This window comes from Tiliqua scincoides, chromosome 8, assembly GCF_035046505.1.
Source record: "Tiliqua scincoides isolate rTilSci1 chromosome 8, rTilSci1.hap2, whole genome shotgun sequence".
NCBI lineage: Eukaryota > Metazoa > Chordata > Lepidosauria > Squamata > Scincidae > Tiliqua > Tiliqua scincoides.
The window spans coordinates 42,519,157-42,535,602 of NC_089828.1; the positions used below are offsets into that span (position 1 = coordinate 42,519,157).

Here is a 16,446-nt window from a genome sequence, read left to right on the forward strand (position 1 = left end):
AAAGGCCATCTGCATCTATTAATCCCACACAATGATTTCAGACACAAAATCTCTGCTGTTGCTTAAATGAGCAGGAACAAGTTAAAAGGTGGGGAAAAAAACCAAACTTTATTTTAATTGTAAGACATCTCTTCTCTCTTCAACTAAGACATGCCAGAGGAATCTTCTCCCATCTGAAAAAAATAAAAGAGGTTTTAGGTACAAGGGCTATGGAGAGGTAGAGCTTTATTCTCAATGCCAACTGAATCACACTCACTGATCTGTGGTATAGATCTATAGGTGGTATAGATCAGCGCAACCGCCGGGCCTCACGCTCAGACTCCAGAAGTGTCAGCACATCCCCTTCCCGAACTGGGCCTTTCACATTGCGAATGATGGAGCGGCTGGTGTCGTCCATGAATTCTACGCGGACCTGCACAGGAAGGAGACAGTGGGAGACTTAAGAGGGAGGAGTGGAAGATCTGTACTGGGGGGAGGAAGAGAAGAAAAAAGCTGGATTGCCAACTTTTTTTTTTTAAGCAAAGGTGCTCTAGGATTAACCAACCTTGTTCTGAATGTCAGGCTTTTACTGTATGGTTACACTCTCATTAGCCTTCCTTCAAGGAGAAGTTGCATGCTCCTATTTTGATTACCACCTCCTCTGTTACTAGCCCCATGGAGAGGCAACCGCTATACCATCTTCCTAGCAAATAGTTATTAGAATTACCACTTCTGCTTCTGCAACTTCATCTGCCCTCTCCTTTAAGAGAAGAGTGAAGCTGGTCACAGACCAAGATCAATCAGGGACCCTGATTGATCCAGGGTTCCAGGTGCCCCAGCTTTAGAAGGTAGGTAAATAGTTATTGAAGACAGAAGGCATCACTACTTGTGGAGCTCTTGTCCCTTGGCAAATCTACTGGTACCAACTCTGCTGTTTTTTAGTTGCCAAGTTAACATTGCCTCCTTCTCCTGGCCTTTGATGCAAAGCAGAGGTCTGTTTATTAATTTATGTGGCTGTCCTCCAGGCTGTTTTGTTAGGTCTGTTTTTTCAAGACAAGCTATTGCACAGGTGTGAAATCTGCATCAAGACAAGAAAGGATCCATATGGAGCCCAATAAATTTGCATTTGTGCAGTAGAACTTTCCCACACTTCCAGGTTAACCCATTTCTGCCCAATGTTGCACATATGCAACAGGGGCCAAATGTGTACACCTGGGGGCTGGGCAAAAATGAGTTAAGTGCAAGTCAGAAGTGAGCCCTTCTACTTATATGTAAGTTACAATGCAGCTTTAGATGTGCACATATACACAGATACACACTTCACTTAAAGAAGATAACTGTTCTAACAGTGGAGTCGGGGTGGGACTGATAAAAAGAGCTAGAACCGCAGGACACTAGGTTTGGCCAATCAGCACATCTGCATGCCCACCCCACCCCCCCATAATAGAAATAAAAATAACATCCTTGCCATGGCAAACACATTTGTTTAATTTTTATCCTGCCTTTCTATCCCACCAAGGGCACTATAGGTGGCTCACAGATAAATTGCATTAAATACAATCCAACACACAGACAGTACTTTATTCATTCAACCCCAACACCGTGGGAGCTGTAACCTCTCATTACTAGTTTAAAGGTCTGTGGGTTGTTCAGATTCGACCACACTTCTGGTTTTTTTCCATAGTTCTTTTGTTGCTGCAATAAAGTTACCAAAACTCAGCTTTACTGGGTTTGGGACCGATTCATTCCCTCAGATCTGCTAACGCAGTGGCGCTCACAGTGGTGGGTTGTGATCCACCATAGTAAGTAGAATGACCAGGGAACAGATGCCCCAGTGGTGCCGCAGCAATCGGCAGGACCCAGAGGCTTATCCCCCTGCTGGGGGGTCTACAGTCCTCAGAGAGGCCCACAGCCCCTTCTGTAGATCTCCCCCAAGCTTCTTATCCCTCTAATCTGCAGGTTGATCTGTAGATCGGAGCAATAAGAAGCTTGGGGGAGACCCACAGACAGGGCTGCCACAGACCCCCCCCCCACCGGGTAGGAACTCTGGGTCCCCATGGTGCTGTGTTTGTTGTGGCGCAGCTGAGGCACATCCTCCTAGTCCCCGTCCCTGCCAACACGTATCAGCAGTTTTCGAACTCCAGAGAGTTTGAGAACCTGCTGCGCTAACAGATTATGGGCTGCAGTCCAGACACAATATAAACTGCAAAAGAAGTAAAAAGCTGTGAGAAAGAGCAGGACACACCCAACAATACACAGAAAAGTACCCAACAGTTCAGAGGCTACATTTGCAATAGGAAAACTAAACAATAAAAATTATTAGCTGTGGAAGTTTAAAGTGAAAATGCTACTTTCCAGGATGATACCTGGGATGTGCTGAACAGGGACAGACCAGCTGACAAACCCGCGGAAAGGGACAGAAAGAAATAGGCAGGCAAAAGCAGCTATAGTTTTGTTACTGGAAGATCAACAGCTCATTCATGTGAGGAAGGGAGGGAGGGCAAAAGGTATGTGGAATACCCTCTAGAAAGGGCAGGCTCAGGCCTTAAGAGTAAGGCATTCTTGTTATAAAAGTTGTACAGGGATGAGTCCTTGCAAAAGGCAGGAGATGCACAAACCCATAAATGGCATGTTCAAAACTGTAGAACAGCTGTGTAGGCTTGGGGAAGACAACAAAAAGACAACCATTATTAGGACAATGTTACTATGCGGTCTCCCAGAGTCCTTCGGCCTTTGCCAACAGGTGCCTGCCCTAGAGACCACAGACCTGACAGTGGAGTGTATTAAAAGCAAGCTGATGGATGAGGTGCAGAAAGGAAATTCAAGAGAGAAGACTGAGAAAAGCAGAGACAGCTCTGCAGTTACAAGGCAAAGAAGGAAAATCTGAGCATGTTCTCGATGCACCTGAACAGGGTCTGCTCAATCTGACAAGCTGAGCAGAGAAGACAAGCACCAAAAGTGCCACGACAAACAATTAAGGCAGCAGCAAACCAGTCTGCAGATGCATAGGACAGCTGCTTGAAAGCTGAGCAGAACAGTTATTACTCCAGCTACAATATCACCTACCTTCTGAAACAAAAGTAAGATGCTTAGCAATCTGTGGGAGTACATGGCAGCAGTCAACTACAAGTTCCAGAGGAAGCTGCAAACACCTCACACAAATAATGGCAGAATACATGAGGAACAATTTGAAGGTACAAGGCACTGAACACCAAACAACCATGCCACACCACACAAAGGAGGTGAAGTTCAGGTGTAGCCTATTTATTCACAGACTTTTTATCTTCAAATTTGTCTCATCTGAAGGGTATGGGGTGGGGGCACTGAAAGTCACACACACCTTTGCCTCCTGCACCCTGCATCCAAAACACTGCAGAAAGGCTCCCCCTCCCCCAGGCAGGGAAATAGCCCTGGAAGAGGTTCCCCTTGCCAAGGAACAGTCACATTTCTGGAGCCCCTGAGCCATGGAAGGCTAAAGAGGGGAAGGGGGGGCCAAAAATCTCTGTAGCCAGAACACATGCAGCAAGGTGGAGCTGGAGCTTGCTTGCTTGCTTGCTTGCTCTCTCTCTCTCTCTCACACACACAGGGGCAGGTTCAGTAGCAACAGAGGGGGATTGCTTTAAAAAACCCAGGGCTTGTTTGCCGGATTTCCCCCCCCCCCCCATGGTGCAGGCAATCACCAACACAAGCAAGCCTTCCCACCAAGCAAAGCATGAGATTTAGCCTACAATTCTCTCCACACTTTCCTGGGAGTAAGTGAGTTTACTTCTGAGTTTACTTCTGTTAACTCTTGCATGTACTCTGAGGCATGTGGTGGGCCTCAAGAAGGGAGCTTACTTCTGAGTAGAAATGCATAGGGCTGGACTCTTAAAAGGTCAGCATCCCATCTGTGAAAGAAGCAGGACAGCTGGCAACTGGAGGGCTGAGTACGGAGGGGGAAGAGAGGGGATTGCTTCAAAAAACCCAGGGAGTGTTTGCCAAATCTCCCCCCCCCCCCCCGCAAGCTCTCCTGCTCCAGTAAGCCTTCCCAAGCAAGCCTTGGGAAGCCTTGGAGAGACAAGTGAGGGTGAGCAGAGAGCCATACTAAGTCCCAGAATGCTCCAGGGCAGAGGAGCTTCCATGATGGTGGCCAGGGAGGGCTGCAGGAGCAGCAGCCAAGAGAGGAGGAGGAGAACCTGTTGGGAGGCCACCTGGGACACAGAGGAGGAGGCTTCCCAAGCAAGCTCACTATTCCAACTGTGAAAGAATCAGGACAGCTGGCAACAGGAGGGCTGAGTGCAGAGGGGATTGAGAACAGCTGCCTTAGTTTCCTTCCATCTGGAAGTGTCAGGCTGCAGCCTCTTTGTGTAACTCTATGGCATTTAGCACAACACGTTTTTTGTTAATCACACCAAGTCACGGAACTACGGTAACACAGATAGGCTCCACCTGTAGTCAAAATGATCAGGTGAATGTTACTAGATGCTGACTACCTCACAAGTACTGGGGTGAAGCAAAGGCAAAAGAAACTTATCTACAGAAGAGTTTGCAATCAAAGGCAATTGACAACCTTCCATTTGAACAGTGGCATGGCTCCAGCCCAAGAATGAGGCACATCCGCATGTTTGGAACATAGGTCTAAGCTATGTAACTAAGTAAGAAATGGACTAAGTTGGAGAACAGAACCACAAAGGCACATTTGTGTGATGTAGTGACCAGTGGAAGGAATACAGGATCCTGTGTCTCAAAATAGTCAAGCCTGCAATAAACAAGACTAACTTCTTTGACAAAACCCCAGCACCAGATACCATTCAACCTCAAGCCATTCAAGAAATCCTCCCACAAAGGACAGCCAAGCCTCAAATAAAACAGAAGTAGTGCTCGGCACTAACCCATCTGAGATGCAGGAGATAAAAAAGGAGTCTTAACTTACAAATAATACCAACAAAGAAGCAGAAAGGGGTCTTGAGTTCTTCCTACCTTCTTTGAAAGCAGCCAGAGAGAGGGAAGAACATGTGCACTTCAGAGTGAGAACTTAAGCAAGTGAGAATGCAAGCCAAGACAATACAAGTCAAGAGAAAGAGAATGCAAGACTGCATGGGGGGGGACAGTCCATGGGCCACACCACATCTTCTTATGTGTGCTGATTATTTTAACGGAGTGGGGACATGAGCGAAAAAGAGAAGGAACGATGTCTCTGATCAGAATTGGAGCCAGGCAGTGGTGTAGCCAGAGAGGGTGCAAAGCACTAAGTTTTGCAGGGAAGCAGCATGTGAAGCCATTGGGGGGGGGGAAGCTGCTTCCCTCTGCCTGGAATGACTGGAAAGGGGGGGCCCTTACGTGCTGCAGTGAGGCTCCTTGCAAAATTTAGTGCTTTGCACCTCTTCTAGCTATGCCACTGGCGCTGGGGCTGAAGGGAAAGCTTGAATGCAGGCAAGCACAACAACAGCAGGCAAGATGGCCTATCAGAGAGGAAATGTGGGAATGGGGAGAGAGGAATGTGTATGAAGAGGCCTTCAGAGGCCACAAGCCTTCCTTACTCCTCAACATAGGGAGGACACCAGGATGCAGGTCTCTTGTTGTCTTGTGTGCTCCCTGAGACAATGCAGTGGGCTGCTGTGAGATACAGGAAGCTAGACTAGATAGAAGTCCCGCTCCCTGCATGTGTTTCGATCCCTGAGACATGTTAGTGGGCTGCTGTGTGTGTATGTATGTATGTGCTCCATGAGGCATGTGGTGGCCACTGTGAGATACAGGAAGCCTGCCTACATGGGCCCTGGGCCTGATCCAGCAGAGCTCTTCTTATGTTCCTATGACAACAAGCTAATCAGAAAACTCTGGTTGAAAAGTGAAGAGAAGATCCCTATAGACACAAAGGACACCTAAAGAGGTAGGTAAGAGGGTTTTCTCAGGCGCTTAAAACAACTGGATATTATCCAAACGGATAGAAAGAAGAGCACCTCTGAGCACGTATAGAAATCACTTACACGGGGGGGGGGGCACCATGAGGACCAGCACCTTGAATGCAAAGAGTCATGCTAGAGGAGAGCATGTGGCCCTAAGCATGAACAGAGAACATTCATGCTGGGGGAGTGAGACAATGAAGAGAATGCGCCTCTCAGCATGAAGAGGGTACATTCGTGCTGGGGGAGCGAGGCAATGAAGAGAGTGTGCCTCTGAGCATGAACAAAGTACATTTATACTGAGGGGAGTCAGACAATGAAGAGAGTGCCTCTGAACATGAACGGAGTGCATTCTCCATTATGGAGGGAGAGAGACAATGAAAAGAGTGTGCCTCTGAGCATAAACAGAGCGCATTCTCCATGCTGGGGGAGTGAGACAAGAGAGCGTGCCTCTGAGCATGAACAGAGAGCACTCTCCCAAGCGAAGGGGCTGGGGAAGACCCTGAGCCCCGCAGCTCCTCTGCGCGTACCTGAGTACACTGGCCCTGCGACCCCGTCCGGCCCAGAACTTTGGTGACTCGGGCCAGCTTGATGGGCTGCACGCGGCTCGTGTCCATGGCGGCGGCGAGGCAGTAAGAGAAGGGTCACGTGCTCCCCGCTGCGCCTTTATACAGAAGGCCTCGCCGCGTTGCCCCGTATCCCAAATTCTCGCGAGATTTCTGCACCTTCTCTCGCGAGATTTCTACACCTCTGGCGAGAGGTTGTGCTGCATCTCAAATTCTCGCGAGATTTCCGGAGTACCTCTCGCGAGAGTTGTCTTTTTCTGTCTCGGCCTGTAGCGCCCTAGATGCTGCACCGAGTCGTAGGAGACCTTCCTCCCAGCAGCCCCCGCGCGTCAACGGCTCCTCCGCGTCCATTGCGGTGTGACTTTGAAGGGAGGCCAAGATGGCGTCGGCGACGCGGGCCGTCCAGAGGATTCGGAATTGGTTTGCGGGGGTGAGGAAGGGCCCGGAGTGGGGGCGCGGCGGAGCCGTTCGGGGAGCCTCGGCTCGCCTCCTAAGGCTGTCAGCGGACCGGGGGGGGGGACAGTGGACAGGGAGGCAGAGCCCCCCTACCGTAGTTCTTGGAAGAGCAGTGCCTTCGCCGTGTGAGGTACTCGAGCAGAGCGCCAGAGCCTCTCTACCGTAGTCCTTCGAAGAGCAGCGCCGTCGCCTTGTGAGGCGCTCACACTCAGACTCACAAGGTGACGGCGCTGCTCTTCGAAGGACTACGGTAGAGAGGCTCCGCCTCCCTGCCCACTGTGTCCCCCTGGGGTTTGCAGGGCTGCTCCTGCTGTCAGCTGCTCTGCAGCCCCTCTGACTGGCAGAGCACAGTAGTCTTCATGTTAACGGAATATTAAGTTGAGTATTATTAATATTAATATTTGTGTATCAAATGCAAGTGTTTCATGGTTAAGCTGGCTAATATTAATATTAATAATTTATTTTTATACCCCTACTTAGACCAGCCATTTTCAACCACTGTGCCATGGCACACTGGTGTGCCGCAAATGGTCCCCAAGTGTGTCCTGGAATTTGGGAGATGAAAAAGGTTGAAAATCACTGACTTCATCTTCTCACACTCACCTGGGAGGCTGCAGTCATATCCACACTTTCCCTGGAGTAAGCCCCATTGACTCTGATGGGCCTGACTTCTGAGTAGACCTGCATAGGATTTGGCTGTAAGGCTGCAGTCCTATCCACACTTTCCCTGGATTAAGCCCCATTGACTCTGATGGGACTGACTTGTGAGTAGACTTGCATAGGATTGGGCTCTTAATCTCCCAATGGGCATTCTAAGCAGCTTGCAGCAATACAAATATCAAAATACAAAACAGTCCAAATCTATCTACATGCGTGCGCGTGCAGGCAAACCCGTGCACCCCTCTTTTACATAGAAAAAGAAGATGCCAGTGGCCCAGAACCATAGGAAGAAGTTTAACTGGATGACTGAAGATATCTGTGTGAATAAGAACTGGCTTTGATAGACTAGTGTAAGCCATCCTTCATAACTCAATAAAGTGGTGCCCCAATTCTGTTGGGTTAAATTTGTCCATTTATTATTATTATCATTATCATCATCATCATCTTGCATCCTGCTGGTTCTTTAGCTGGTTTTGGTGTCAATTACTAGTTGGGCCCCACTCAGGGGCTTAGGATGTTGCAATGTATTTACGTATAACGTGTGCTGAACCAAGCAGGGTTGCTTTTTGAATTTGACCAGTAGTGATTTTGTCAATGTTCAGATGATATAAATGCAGTTGAAGCATTTTTGAGACTGCACCCAGTGTACCAGTCACAACTGGGATGACCACTGCTGGTTTGCACCATAATCTTTCGATTTCAATTTTTAGATCCTGATATTTACTTATTTTTTCATGTTCTTTTTCATCAGTACTTCTATTGCCAGGTATTGCTACATTGATAATGGTTATTATTATTATTAGCTTTTATGACAACAGAAACTCAGTTGTCTCTAGATGGCAAACTTGAGTTGAGTCCTCCTTGTTGTGTGTATGTGCATGCTCACATATCTCTCTCTCTCTCTTTCTCAACAGCAAGACCTCCAAGCCAAATTGCAGCTGCGCTATACTGAGATCTCTAAAAGGTAATTCCCTTGAGGGGAGGGGAGAATCCTGTGCCAAAGGGAATCTCTGCTTTCACCAAAATAGGGAGCCCTGGACCTTGCTTTTGGATTCTGATTTTGGTTGCAGGGCTACCCTTGGCTTAAAGAAATTGTAAGTTTGTTAATCGTATAAGTTTAGGCAGACTAAAATAATTATAAAATAAGCATAAACTTGCATAAGCTTGCTTCAAATATCAAAAAATTTATCAACACAAAATTGTCTTCTGTATGCAACAGATTCAAATATCAAGAGCACTGGGAGATCTTCCCTCCACTGGGTGATAGTGGGCGGGCATTTGTCCTTCCAGGATTTAAGTTCTGTAAGTCTTTCTACAACTGTCAGGGCGCAGAGAGTCCATCTTTGTTGTCCTTCAGAAAGTTTCCATAAGGTCAAAATATAATTCAAAAGAATATACATATCTATAAAGAACACTGATTTTTCCAAAGCCTGATTGATGCTACTAATAATCTCTATCCAAAAAACTTGTATACTAGTGCAAGATCAAAAGGTGCTGAAATGTAAAACATGCTTGGGACCAGCCATTAAGAGAGGTGAGGGGGATGGTGGCCAGAAAAAGGCCTTCTCAGTGGTGGTGGCGCCTGTATTGTGGAATTTCCTCCCCTTTGAGTTGAGAACAGCTCCTTCCTTGTTAACTTTCCAGAGAGACCTGAAGACATTTTTATTCCAGCAAGTCTTTGATGCCTGATGGCTGCTTTTAATTGTTTTTACTGCTGATTTTATTGCTGCTGGTTGCTTTTTACCTATTTTATTGCTGTTTTTATGTAGTTTTTGATGTATTTTAATGTATTTTTAAATAGTCCAGTAGATTCATACTTTCATGTAGACTCTGGAATTTATCTTTTGTTAGTGGGCTTTTTACTCCCCCTTCTGGGATTTGTTTTTCTGTCTTGGGTGTTTTTCTGTCTGTCTTTCACCCCTGGGGGCTGGGGGATAAGAATAGGCCCTCAGTTTGGCTGTACTTGTCGTAAGAGGCGACTAAACAGCCACCAGGTAGATGGGACTCGTTAGCCTGGGAAGGCAGATCATCTGAGAGAAGGAAAACTCTGATCCCAAATCTCCACTGCCTTGTGGCTACATCCAGTTATGGAAAAGGCTTCAGGAGTCAACCTCTAGGCAAAATCCGGAGCTGGAGTCCCTGAGGCAGTTCATGGCTGAACACAGTCACGTTCTGGCAACTCCTGCGACGCCGCTGGAACCAACCGTATTGGCTTCTGCCTTTCCGTTGGACCATTTCAGCAACGTGGAGAGGGGGGATTTGCTGCATGGGTAACAGTCTATCCTCCATATCTACTTTACCCAGGCTTCGCGAACTGGAGAAGGCACTGTTCCAGAACCACTATTCAGAACACGATACCATAGTCTTCCGAGACTGAAGGATGCCAACAACTGCATAAGCTTGCCTATGCATAAAATCAATTGTTCTGTGACATTTGTACATTCTGGATTAGAGTATTCAGAAGTAGGTAACACTTTTGTTCAGCAGCAAAATCATATTGCGTGGTTTCTGTCTTGTCAGAGCATTGGCATTGGGTAGATTTTGCCCTGCAGCTGCTTGCCTGAATTCAACCAACGTATGGCTTCCATAATGTTCCTGCATTGCTTGTTCTCTAGGACTCAGCCACCTCCATCTCTGCCTGTAGGCCCCAGTCACAAGTTTGCAGACAACTATTACTGTACTCGTGATGGCCGCCGGGAGACTTTTCCTCCAATAGTTATTGTAGCACCACAGAAAACCTTGGCGCCAGGAGATCATGGATCTACCAGGTAAAATCAGAGAGTCCTTTTGACTGCATCTGCTTTGCTCTTGTAATTTCAAGGACTGCAACAAGTTAAGCTTTGTTCTTTGTTGAATATAAACGCCCAAGAAACAGCCATCAGGATGGTTTTGTGGAAAGTTTGATTGTGATAAGGGATTAAGTAATTTTGCTTTGTTATAGTTCACCAACAAATCTTCAAGATATATCTGGACAGATAAATTTTTTGCTTAATTAACTGACTGTCCGATCCTATCCTGGGCCAGTGCCAGTCTCCAGCGTGCTGCCCAGGAGATGGAAGGAGCAAAAGTGTTATAAGGAATGTCATGGTGGCCAGGAGAAGAGAGGCACCGATGGGGAGGCCAGTGCTGGTGGCACTGGGCCTCCACACTGGTCAGGCGACCAATGGGAGCCAGCAGCAGTCCCTGCCAAGCATGGGGAGGCATTCCAGGGTGCAGGGTCAGTGGACAGCAGAGTAGTTCAGGCTTGTGAGAGAGCACACCCGTGTCTCCAAGCCCTCCTTGGTTCTACATGAGCAATTGAGCTGGTACAGATCCGAGTTGACCCATAGGGGCTGCTAGGTCTGACATGGAGTAAGGGAACCAATCTTCAGGAGACCACCAGCTGCTCCCTGCAGGATACAGCAGTGGTGGTTTCGGTGCTGCTGTGCTACAGGACAGGCAGGCTGGTTAGAATTTGGCTGCCTGTTTCTAATCTTTTAACTGCTGCAGCATCTCAAAGGTGCTTTCAGATGTTTTGAAGAAAGCAACAGTTTTGAAGCTCACTCAAAGTTTAGACAAAGTTAACTTTTAAAAGTTATCTCTCATTGTTTATAGTTGGTCTTCTGACTTCCACCACATTTCTGAAGCAGGCAGTACTCTGAGCCCTGGCTTATGAGTGAGATAATAGAACACGTAATAGAACATGTTACTGTTTTAGTTCAGTTTCCATTGTTTGCCAGAATTTTTTTCCAGTGCATCTGCTTTTTTGGCAAAGACCAAGAGATGTGGGGAGCAGGTGTTCTACCAACAAGCTACAGCACCTTACCTAGAACTAAGAATGCAAGCGGTCAAGGAATTTAATAAGTAATTAGTCTAGAGGCCTGCAACTAAAGACCTGTTTGGTGGTACCAAATCAGTGCGTGAACATCAGCTTATGTAGCCCCTGCACACGTGCACCTCTCTTTTCTGCCCAGATTTTCTTCCAGTTTGCCTTTCTTGTCTTGCTTTTCTTCCCCCTCCCTCTTCCATTCCTCCTTTCCTAAACCCTCATTAGCTCTTTGAAATTGCTGCCTCCTTGTGCTCTGGCCTGCTCCTTTCTTAAGCCCTATAAACCCTCTTTCCCTATGCCCTGTTATCTTCCCTAAAATTCTCTAACCAGTAGCAGCTCCACAGTTCTGTGGCATGACAGCAGCTCAGCCAGTCGTGGACAGAGGCTTCACTACCATCCCAAAATATTATTTGTGCTTTGGATTGTTATGAGAACATAAAAACCATCCTTCTGTATCAGAAGCTGGATGCTTCCAGGTAGCCCAGAAACAACAGTCTTTATTCTGGCACCCCCCTTCAACTGATATTTAAAACAGCCTGCCCTGAACATGGTGGCTCCATTTAGCTATAATGTCTAATAGCTGTTGATGCCACCTGCTCAATTACTTTCTCTTTTATTGAGCTGAGGTCTGCTTAGCATATGGGCATTGCTGATCTGGTGGAGCACAGACTTTGCATGGTCACAGGTTAAATCCTTGCATTCTCCAGGTAGTGTTGGGAAAGATCCTTCGCTGTCTGAAACCCTGAAGAGTTGAAGCTATTCAGTGCCAATTATACTGGGAAAAAGGACCAATGGTCTGTCTCAGTAGATGTCAGTTTCACATGTGGTTCAGCATCCTTTTTCTAACAGTGGTAAGCTGGATGCTTCCAACACCCAACCAAAACACCCCACAAACAATCCCCATACCTATGCTAAAACAGCAATCTTTCTTGCTGTTGCCCTCCTATACTTGATAATCAGAAGAACATTGCTTCTGAACCAGGAAGTTCCATTCAGTTCTTATGATGTATAAACCTCTCTCATGAATGTTTAATCACTCTTTATTGCTACCTGAAAGTGGTCATCACTTTCTCTTGTCTGCCTGGAATTTGATCACAGTCAGTATTATCTTCAATTTCTCCACACTAAAACTTTCTTGTGCCCCTTGTTTGTCATTCCTTTCCTAAACAATAAGCTGCAAATGCTTTTGTATTCTGTTATAGTGAAGGTGCTTCAGCTTGTGATCACTTTATAGACCAATCCTGTTGAGCTTTGCTGTAAAGTGCTTTCTGGCATGGTGTTCCATAGCCCTCTCCTGCCAGAGTAGGTAATTCAACAGAAGAGGTAGGAGGGGATGGGGGAGTCTTTACGGGGACAGGGAAGGGACAAAACTGGGCGAGGAGGGTGGTGGATCAGGCAGCAAAATCACTAGCACAGGTCAAAGGAAACCTGTTGCAGAGTGGGAGGCTCACAGAGGTGTAAGAGGATTTAAATTCTTTTGCCTCTAAAGATCTGTGCCTCTCCTGTGCCTGGACAGAGCATGCCTGTTTTTAGTGCAGCTGCACCACAAGGAGAGGAAAGGGTAGGACTGGGCTCTTATAGCCCAATCCCATGTCTACTCACAAGTAAATCCCACATTCAGCTTTACTGCAGCTAAGAGCCCAATGCTATGCATGTCTGTTCTGGTATAAGTTCCATTGTAGTCAATGGGGCTTACTCCCAAGTAAGTGTAGATAGGAGTGCAACCCCAATCTTGGTGTCTTTCCAATTAATTTTTTTTTTAATTTTCAAATAAAAAATATAGATCTGTTATTAATGAAGATGTATGTGTACATATATATGGTTGAATTTTATTTAGAAACATGTTATTCCAAAACATGATAAACAATTAACATCTTTCAATAAACCTATTAAAATGGTCTGTCAGTTGTCTTAAAATAATTTTATGCCTTTTAAAATCTGCTTTTGGAATGGAGTTGGTATATAATTCTTGGTATTTCTTTGATCAAGCCGTGCTGCTGTTTGGCAAACAACAGTTCCATGGGACTAATAACTTGTCTGCCTGACTGATAAGCTTCTTACAGTCTGCGCTTAAATATTTAGTGCCTATCCTACTTTCCAGAACTGATGCAGTTTCAATGCAGTCCTTAGGCAAGGGAACAAATGTTCCTTTGTGGAGACCTCTATAACTACCCTCCCAGAACAGGATACAATGCACATCCCATTGGCATGGCTGCGCCAGGGCTGGAAAGTCGGATAGGATTTGGTCCTTAGTCCTTTGAGCATATCCATTAATTACTCAAAGTTTACAGTTTTATTCTTCTTGTTGAAATGTCTTGATTTTTTTTTTCAATGTTATCACCTTCTGAAGAATATTTTAGTTTCCAACTATTTCTTTTTTCTTTTTTAGCTCAAAACCTGCTGTGGCAACAACAGAGAAAAATCCAGTGGTGCCAGGTTTCCCACCTCGGAAATGGGAACTGTCCAAAGATGAGCCTTATTTATGAACTGATTGTAATTGCTCAAGGCTGGTGGTTGTAATACAGCAGCTAGACGGTTACTACTTGGAAGACTGAAGAACAAGGAAACCCTGCACAGAATTATTGCTGTTCATACTCATTGGTGTTTAATGAATTAAATGATTTCAATCCCTAACTTAATCTCAGTTTTTGTAAAACTGCATGTAGGGACTTGGGGAATAATTCAAAGAAGCTATAATTATAAACCTTTTCTTCTGTATAATGTTTTCCTAAAATCCAGCTTGAAAACATTTTGTGCATATAATCTTCCTTTTAGATGTCTGTCTAGTCCAGTGGTTCTCAAACTGCAACCCACCTTGGCCTCCAGCACTGCCATGGCGACCTGAAACAGGCATCTGGATGCTACTGGAAATTGCATTCGCGAAACCGGAAGTGATGCAGAAATCACTTCTAGAGGCATTCCAAGGCCTCTGGAGGCCATCCCAGGCCCGGCACGATACAGGAGCAACTTCTGAAGGTGGCCTCTAGTTGTGTCTGTTTGTTTTGAGCCAGACAGAGGCAAGAGGGATTGGGTAGCCCAATTCACGATCCACCTGTTCTCAGGCTGTGACCCACAGTTTGAGAAATGTAGGTCTAGTCCTTTGAGCAGGCTGAGGTGGGACAGAGCGAGGCCTTGAGGGAGCTTTAAAATTAAAGAGGTTTAGCAATGAATGAGGACAAGATGGGAAACCATTGGGGATTTCAGGAGAGGTATTGCATGCTCTAAGCCAGGGGTCTCCAAACTTTTTGGCCAGAGGGCCGCATCAAATATCTGGCATGGTGTTGGGGGCTGGAAAAAAAATTTAAATATAAAATTTATATAAATAAATTAGAGATGGAACTTAGTTGAGTGAATAAATGAATGAATGGGCTCATTCCTTCAAACTCTTTGGCCTTTAGAACGCCCTCCAGACGCAACCACAGCACAGTTCCAGTCATGTTTGGCCAAGTGGGCCCGAGGCTTTCAGGGGACAAGTGACTGGCTGCGGGCCGAATAGAGGCTTGCCGTGGGTCGCATCTGGCCCCCGGGCAGGGTTTGGAGACCCCTGTTCTAAGCAATGAGGAATGAAACATTTTGGCAGCAGAGTTCTGGAAAAAGGCGGCAGGGGGAGACCCGATTGTGTCTTTAATGGCATGTGCTCGTACAGATACTCATACCCTGCCTATTTAGGTCTGTACTCAAAATTGTTTATATAGATTAAATTCTTTGCCTCTAAAATTACATTGAAATAGTAGAGGAAGGGGTAAAACCCAGAAAAAATATTCATGGGGGTAATAAAATAAGTAATATACTCTGTATAAAAGGCAGGATGACCACAACAGTGGCAGAAGGGCTGAACATGTACTCATACATTTTAGAAATCTATTATTGTGCATGGCAAAGATATTAATGCTTAGCTAACCTGCATGGAGTAATCTCAAGATACGCAATCTGGATAGGCTTTGATCTTTAAATAGCTGTGTATCTTTTTCCTCATGCTTTAGCTTGCACCATTGATGGGTGAGAATTTTTATCTGCCTTTTGGCCTCAGTGTGCCGTTTCTTATACCATGTCTGCATGAGCTCACTTCTGTGGTACAGTTTTGTAACATAGAGTATGGCAGGGCCTAGGAGAGGGGGGGTAAAGGGGGTAATTTGTACCTGGGCCCAGGGTCAGAAGGGGGCCCAGGAGCCAAAGGAGGGGGCCCAGAAATTTCCTGAGTTCTTACATTTTAAAATCTGACCCAGACTCACTGCCCACGTGGGATGCTGTGGGAATTATTGTGGGCACATGGCAGCGACTACTGCCACAAGCCATACACACCAAGCCCAGGAATGCATACTTTCCTTAACAGTGTCACAACTGGGAGTAAACCGACCTGCTCCAGTAGCTCTTTGGCTTGTGGATCCACTAACCATGAAGGAGTGTGGAGGAGCTCAGGGACACAGCTGCAGGATTGCAGCTACTACAAAAGTCAGTTTTGGTGTACACAGGACACCTTCCATTCTAGTGTGAGCCTAAATACAATGAGATTAATCTCCTGTAATGAAACTGAATGCTTTCCACATGCGCTGCCTCCGATGCATCCTCGGCATCACCTGGCAGGACAAAGTTCCAGACAACACAGTCCTGGAACGAGCTGGAATCCCTAACATGTATGCACTGCTGAAACAGAGACGCCTGCGTTGGCTCAGTCATGTCGTGAGAATGGATGATGGCCGGATCCCAAAGGATCTCCTCTATGGAGAACTCATGCAAGGAAAGCGCCCTACAGGTAGACCACAGCTGTGATACAAGGACATCTGCAAGAGGGATCTGAAGGCCTTAGGAGTGAACCTCATCAGGTGAGAAACCCTGGCCTCTGAGCGGCCCGCTTGGAGGCAGGTTGTGCAGCATGGCCTTTCCCAGTTTGAAGAGACACTTGGCCAACAGCCTGAGGCAAAGAAGGAAGGCCCATAGCCAAGGAGACAGACCAGGGACAGACTGCACTTGCTCCTGGTGTGGAAGGGATTGTCACTCCCGGATCGGCCTTTTCAGCCACACTAGACGCTGTTCCAGAACCACCATTCAGAGCGCGACACCAGAGTCTTTCGAGACTGAAGGTTGCCTAAAATGA

At 46.4% G+C, this 16,446-nt stretch overlaps 2 protein-coding genes across 2 annotated transcripts; one reads left to right on the top strand and one right to left on the bottom strand.

Moving 5' to 3' along the window:
- Positions 1–89: 89 nt before the first annotated feature.
- Positions 90–6,510, bottom strand: RPS28 (ribosomal protein S28). Its single transcript, XM_066636586.1, has 3 exons — positions 6,392–6,510; positions 257–412; positions 90–173 (listed from the first exon to the last, which is right to left on the bottom strand). Exons 1-2 carry the CDS (start codon positions 6,476–6,478, stop codon positions 290–292), a joined length of 210 nt encoding a protein of 69 aa, XP_066492683.1. The 5' UTR covers positions 6,479–6,510; the 3' UTR covers positions 90–173; positions 257–289.
- Positions 6,511–6,729: 219 nt separating this feature from the next.
- Positions 6,730–13,985, top strand: NDUFA7 (NADH:ubiquinone oxidoreductase subunit A7). Its single transcript, XM_066636585.1, has 4 exons — positions 6,730–6,857; positions 8,458–8,507; positions 10,159–10,311; positions 13,741–13,985. The coding sequence occupies exons 1-4, from the start codon at positions 6,807–6,809 to the stop codon at positions 13,835–13,837; spliced, it is 351 nt and encodes a 116-aa protein (XP_066492682.1). The 5' UTR covers positions 6,730–6,806; the 3' UTR covers positions 13,838–13,985.
- The last annotated feature ends 2,461 nt before the right edge of the window (positions 13,986–16,446 follow it).

What these genes read in the sequence shown, in the direction of transcription:
- RPS28 (XM_066636586.1), bottom strand. Translation starts at nt 6,478, where the DNA reads ATGGACACGAGCCGCGTGCAGCCCATCAAGCTGGCCCGAGTCACCAAA. An exon ending in CGCAGGGCCAGTGTACTCAG is followed by an intron (nt 413 to 6,391) that starts GTACGCGCAGAG and finishes CTTCCTGTGCAG; the next exon opens with GTCCGCGTAGAATTCATGGA.
- NDUFA7 (XM_066636585.1), top strand. Translation starts at nt 6,807, where the DNA reads ATGGCGTCGGCGACGCGGGCCGTCCAGAGGATTCGGAATTGGTTTGCG. An exon ending in TTCGGAATTGGTTTGCGGGG is followed by an intron (nt 6,858 to 8,457) that starts GTGAGGAAGGGC and finishes CTTTCTCAACAG; the next exon opens with CAAGACCTCCAAGCCAAATT. An exon ending in GGAGATCATGGATCTACCAG is followed by an intron (nt 10,312 to 13,740) that starts GTAAAATCAGAG and finishes TTTCTTTTTTAG; the next exon opens with CTCAAAACCTGCTGTGGCAA.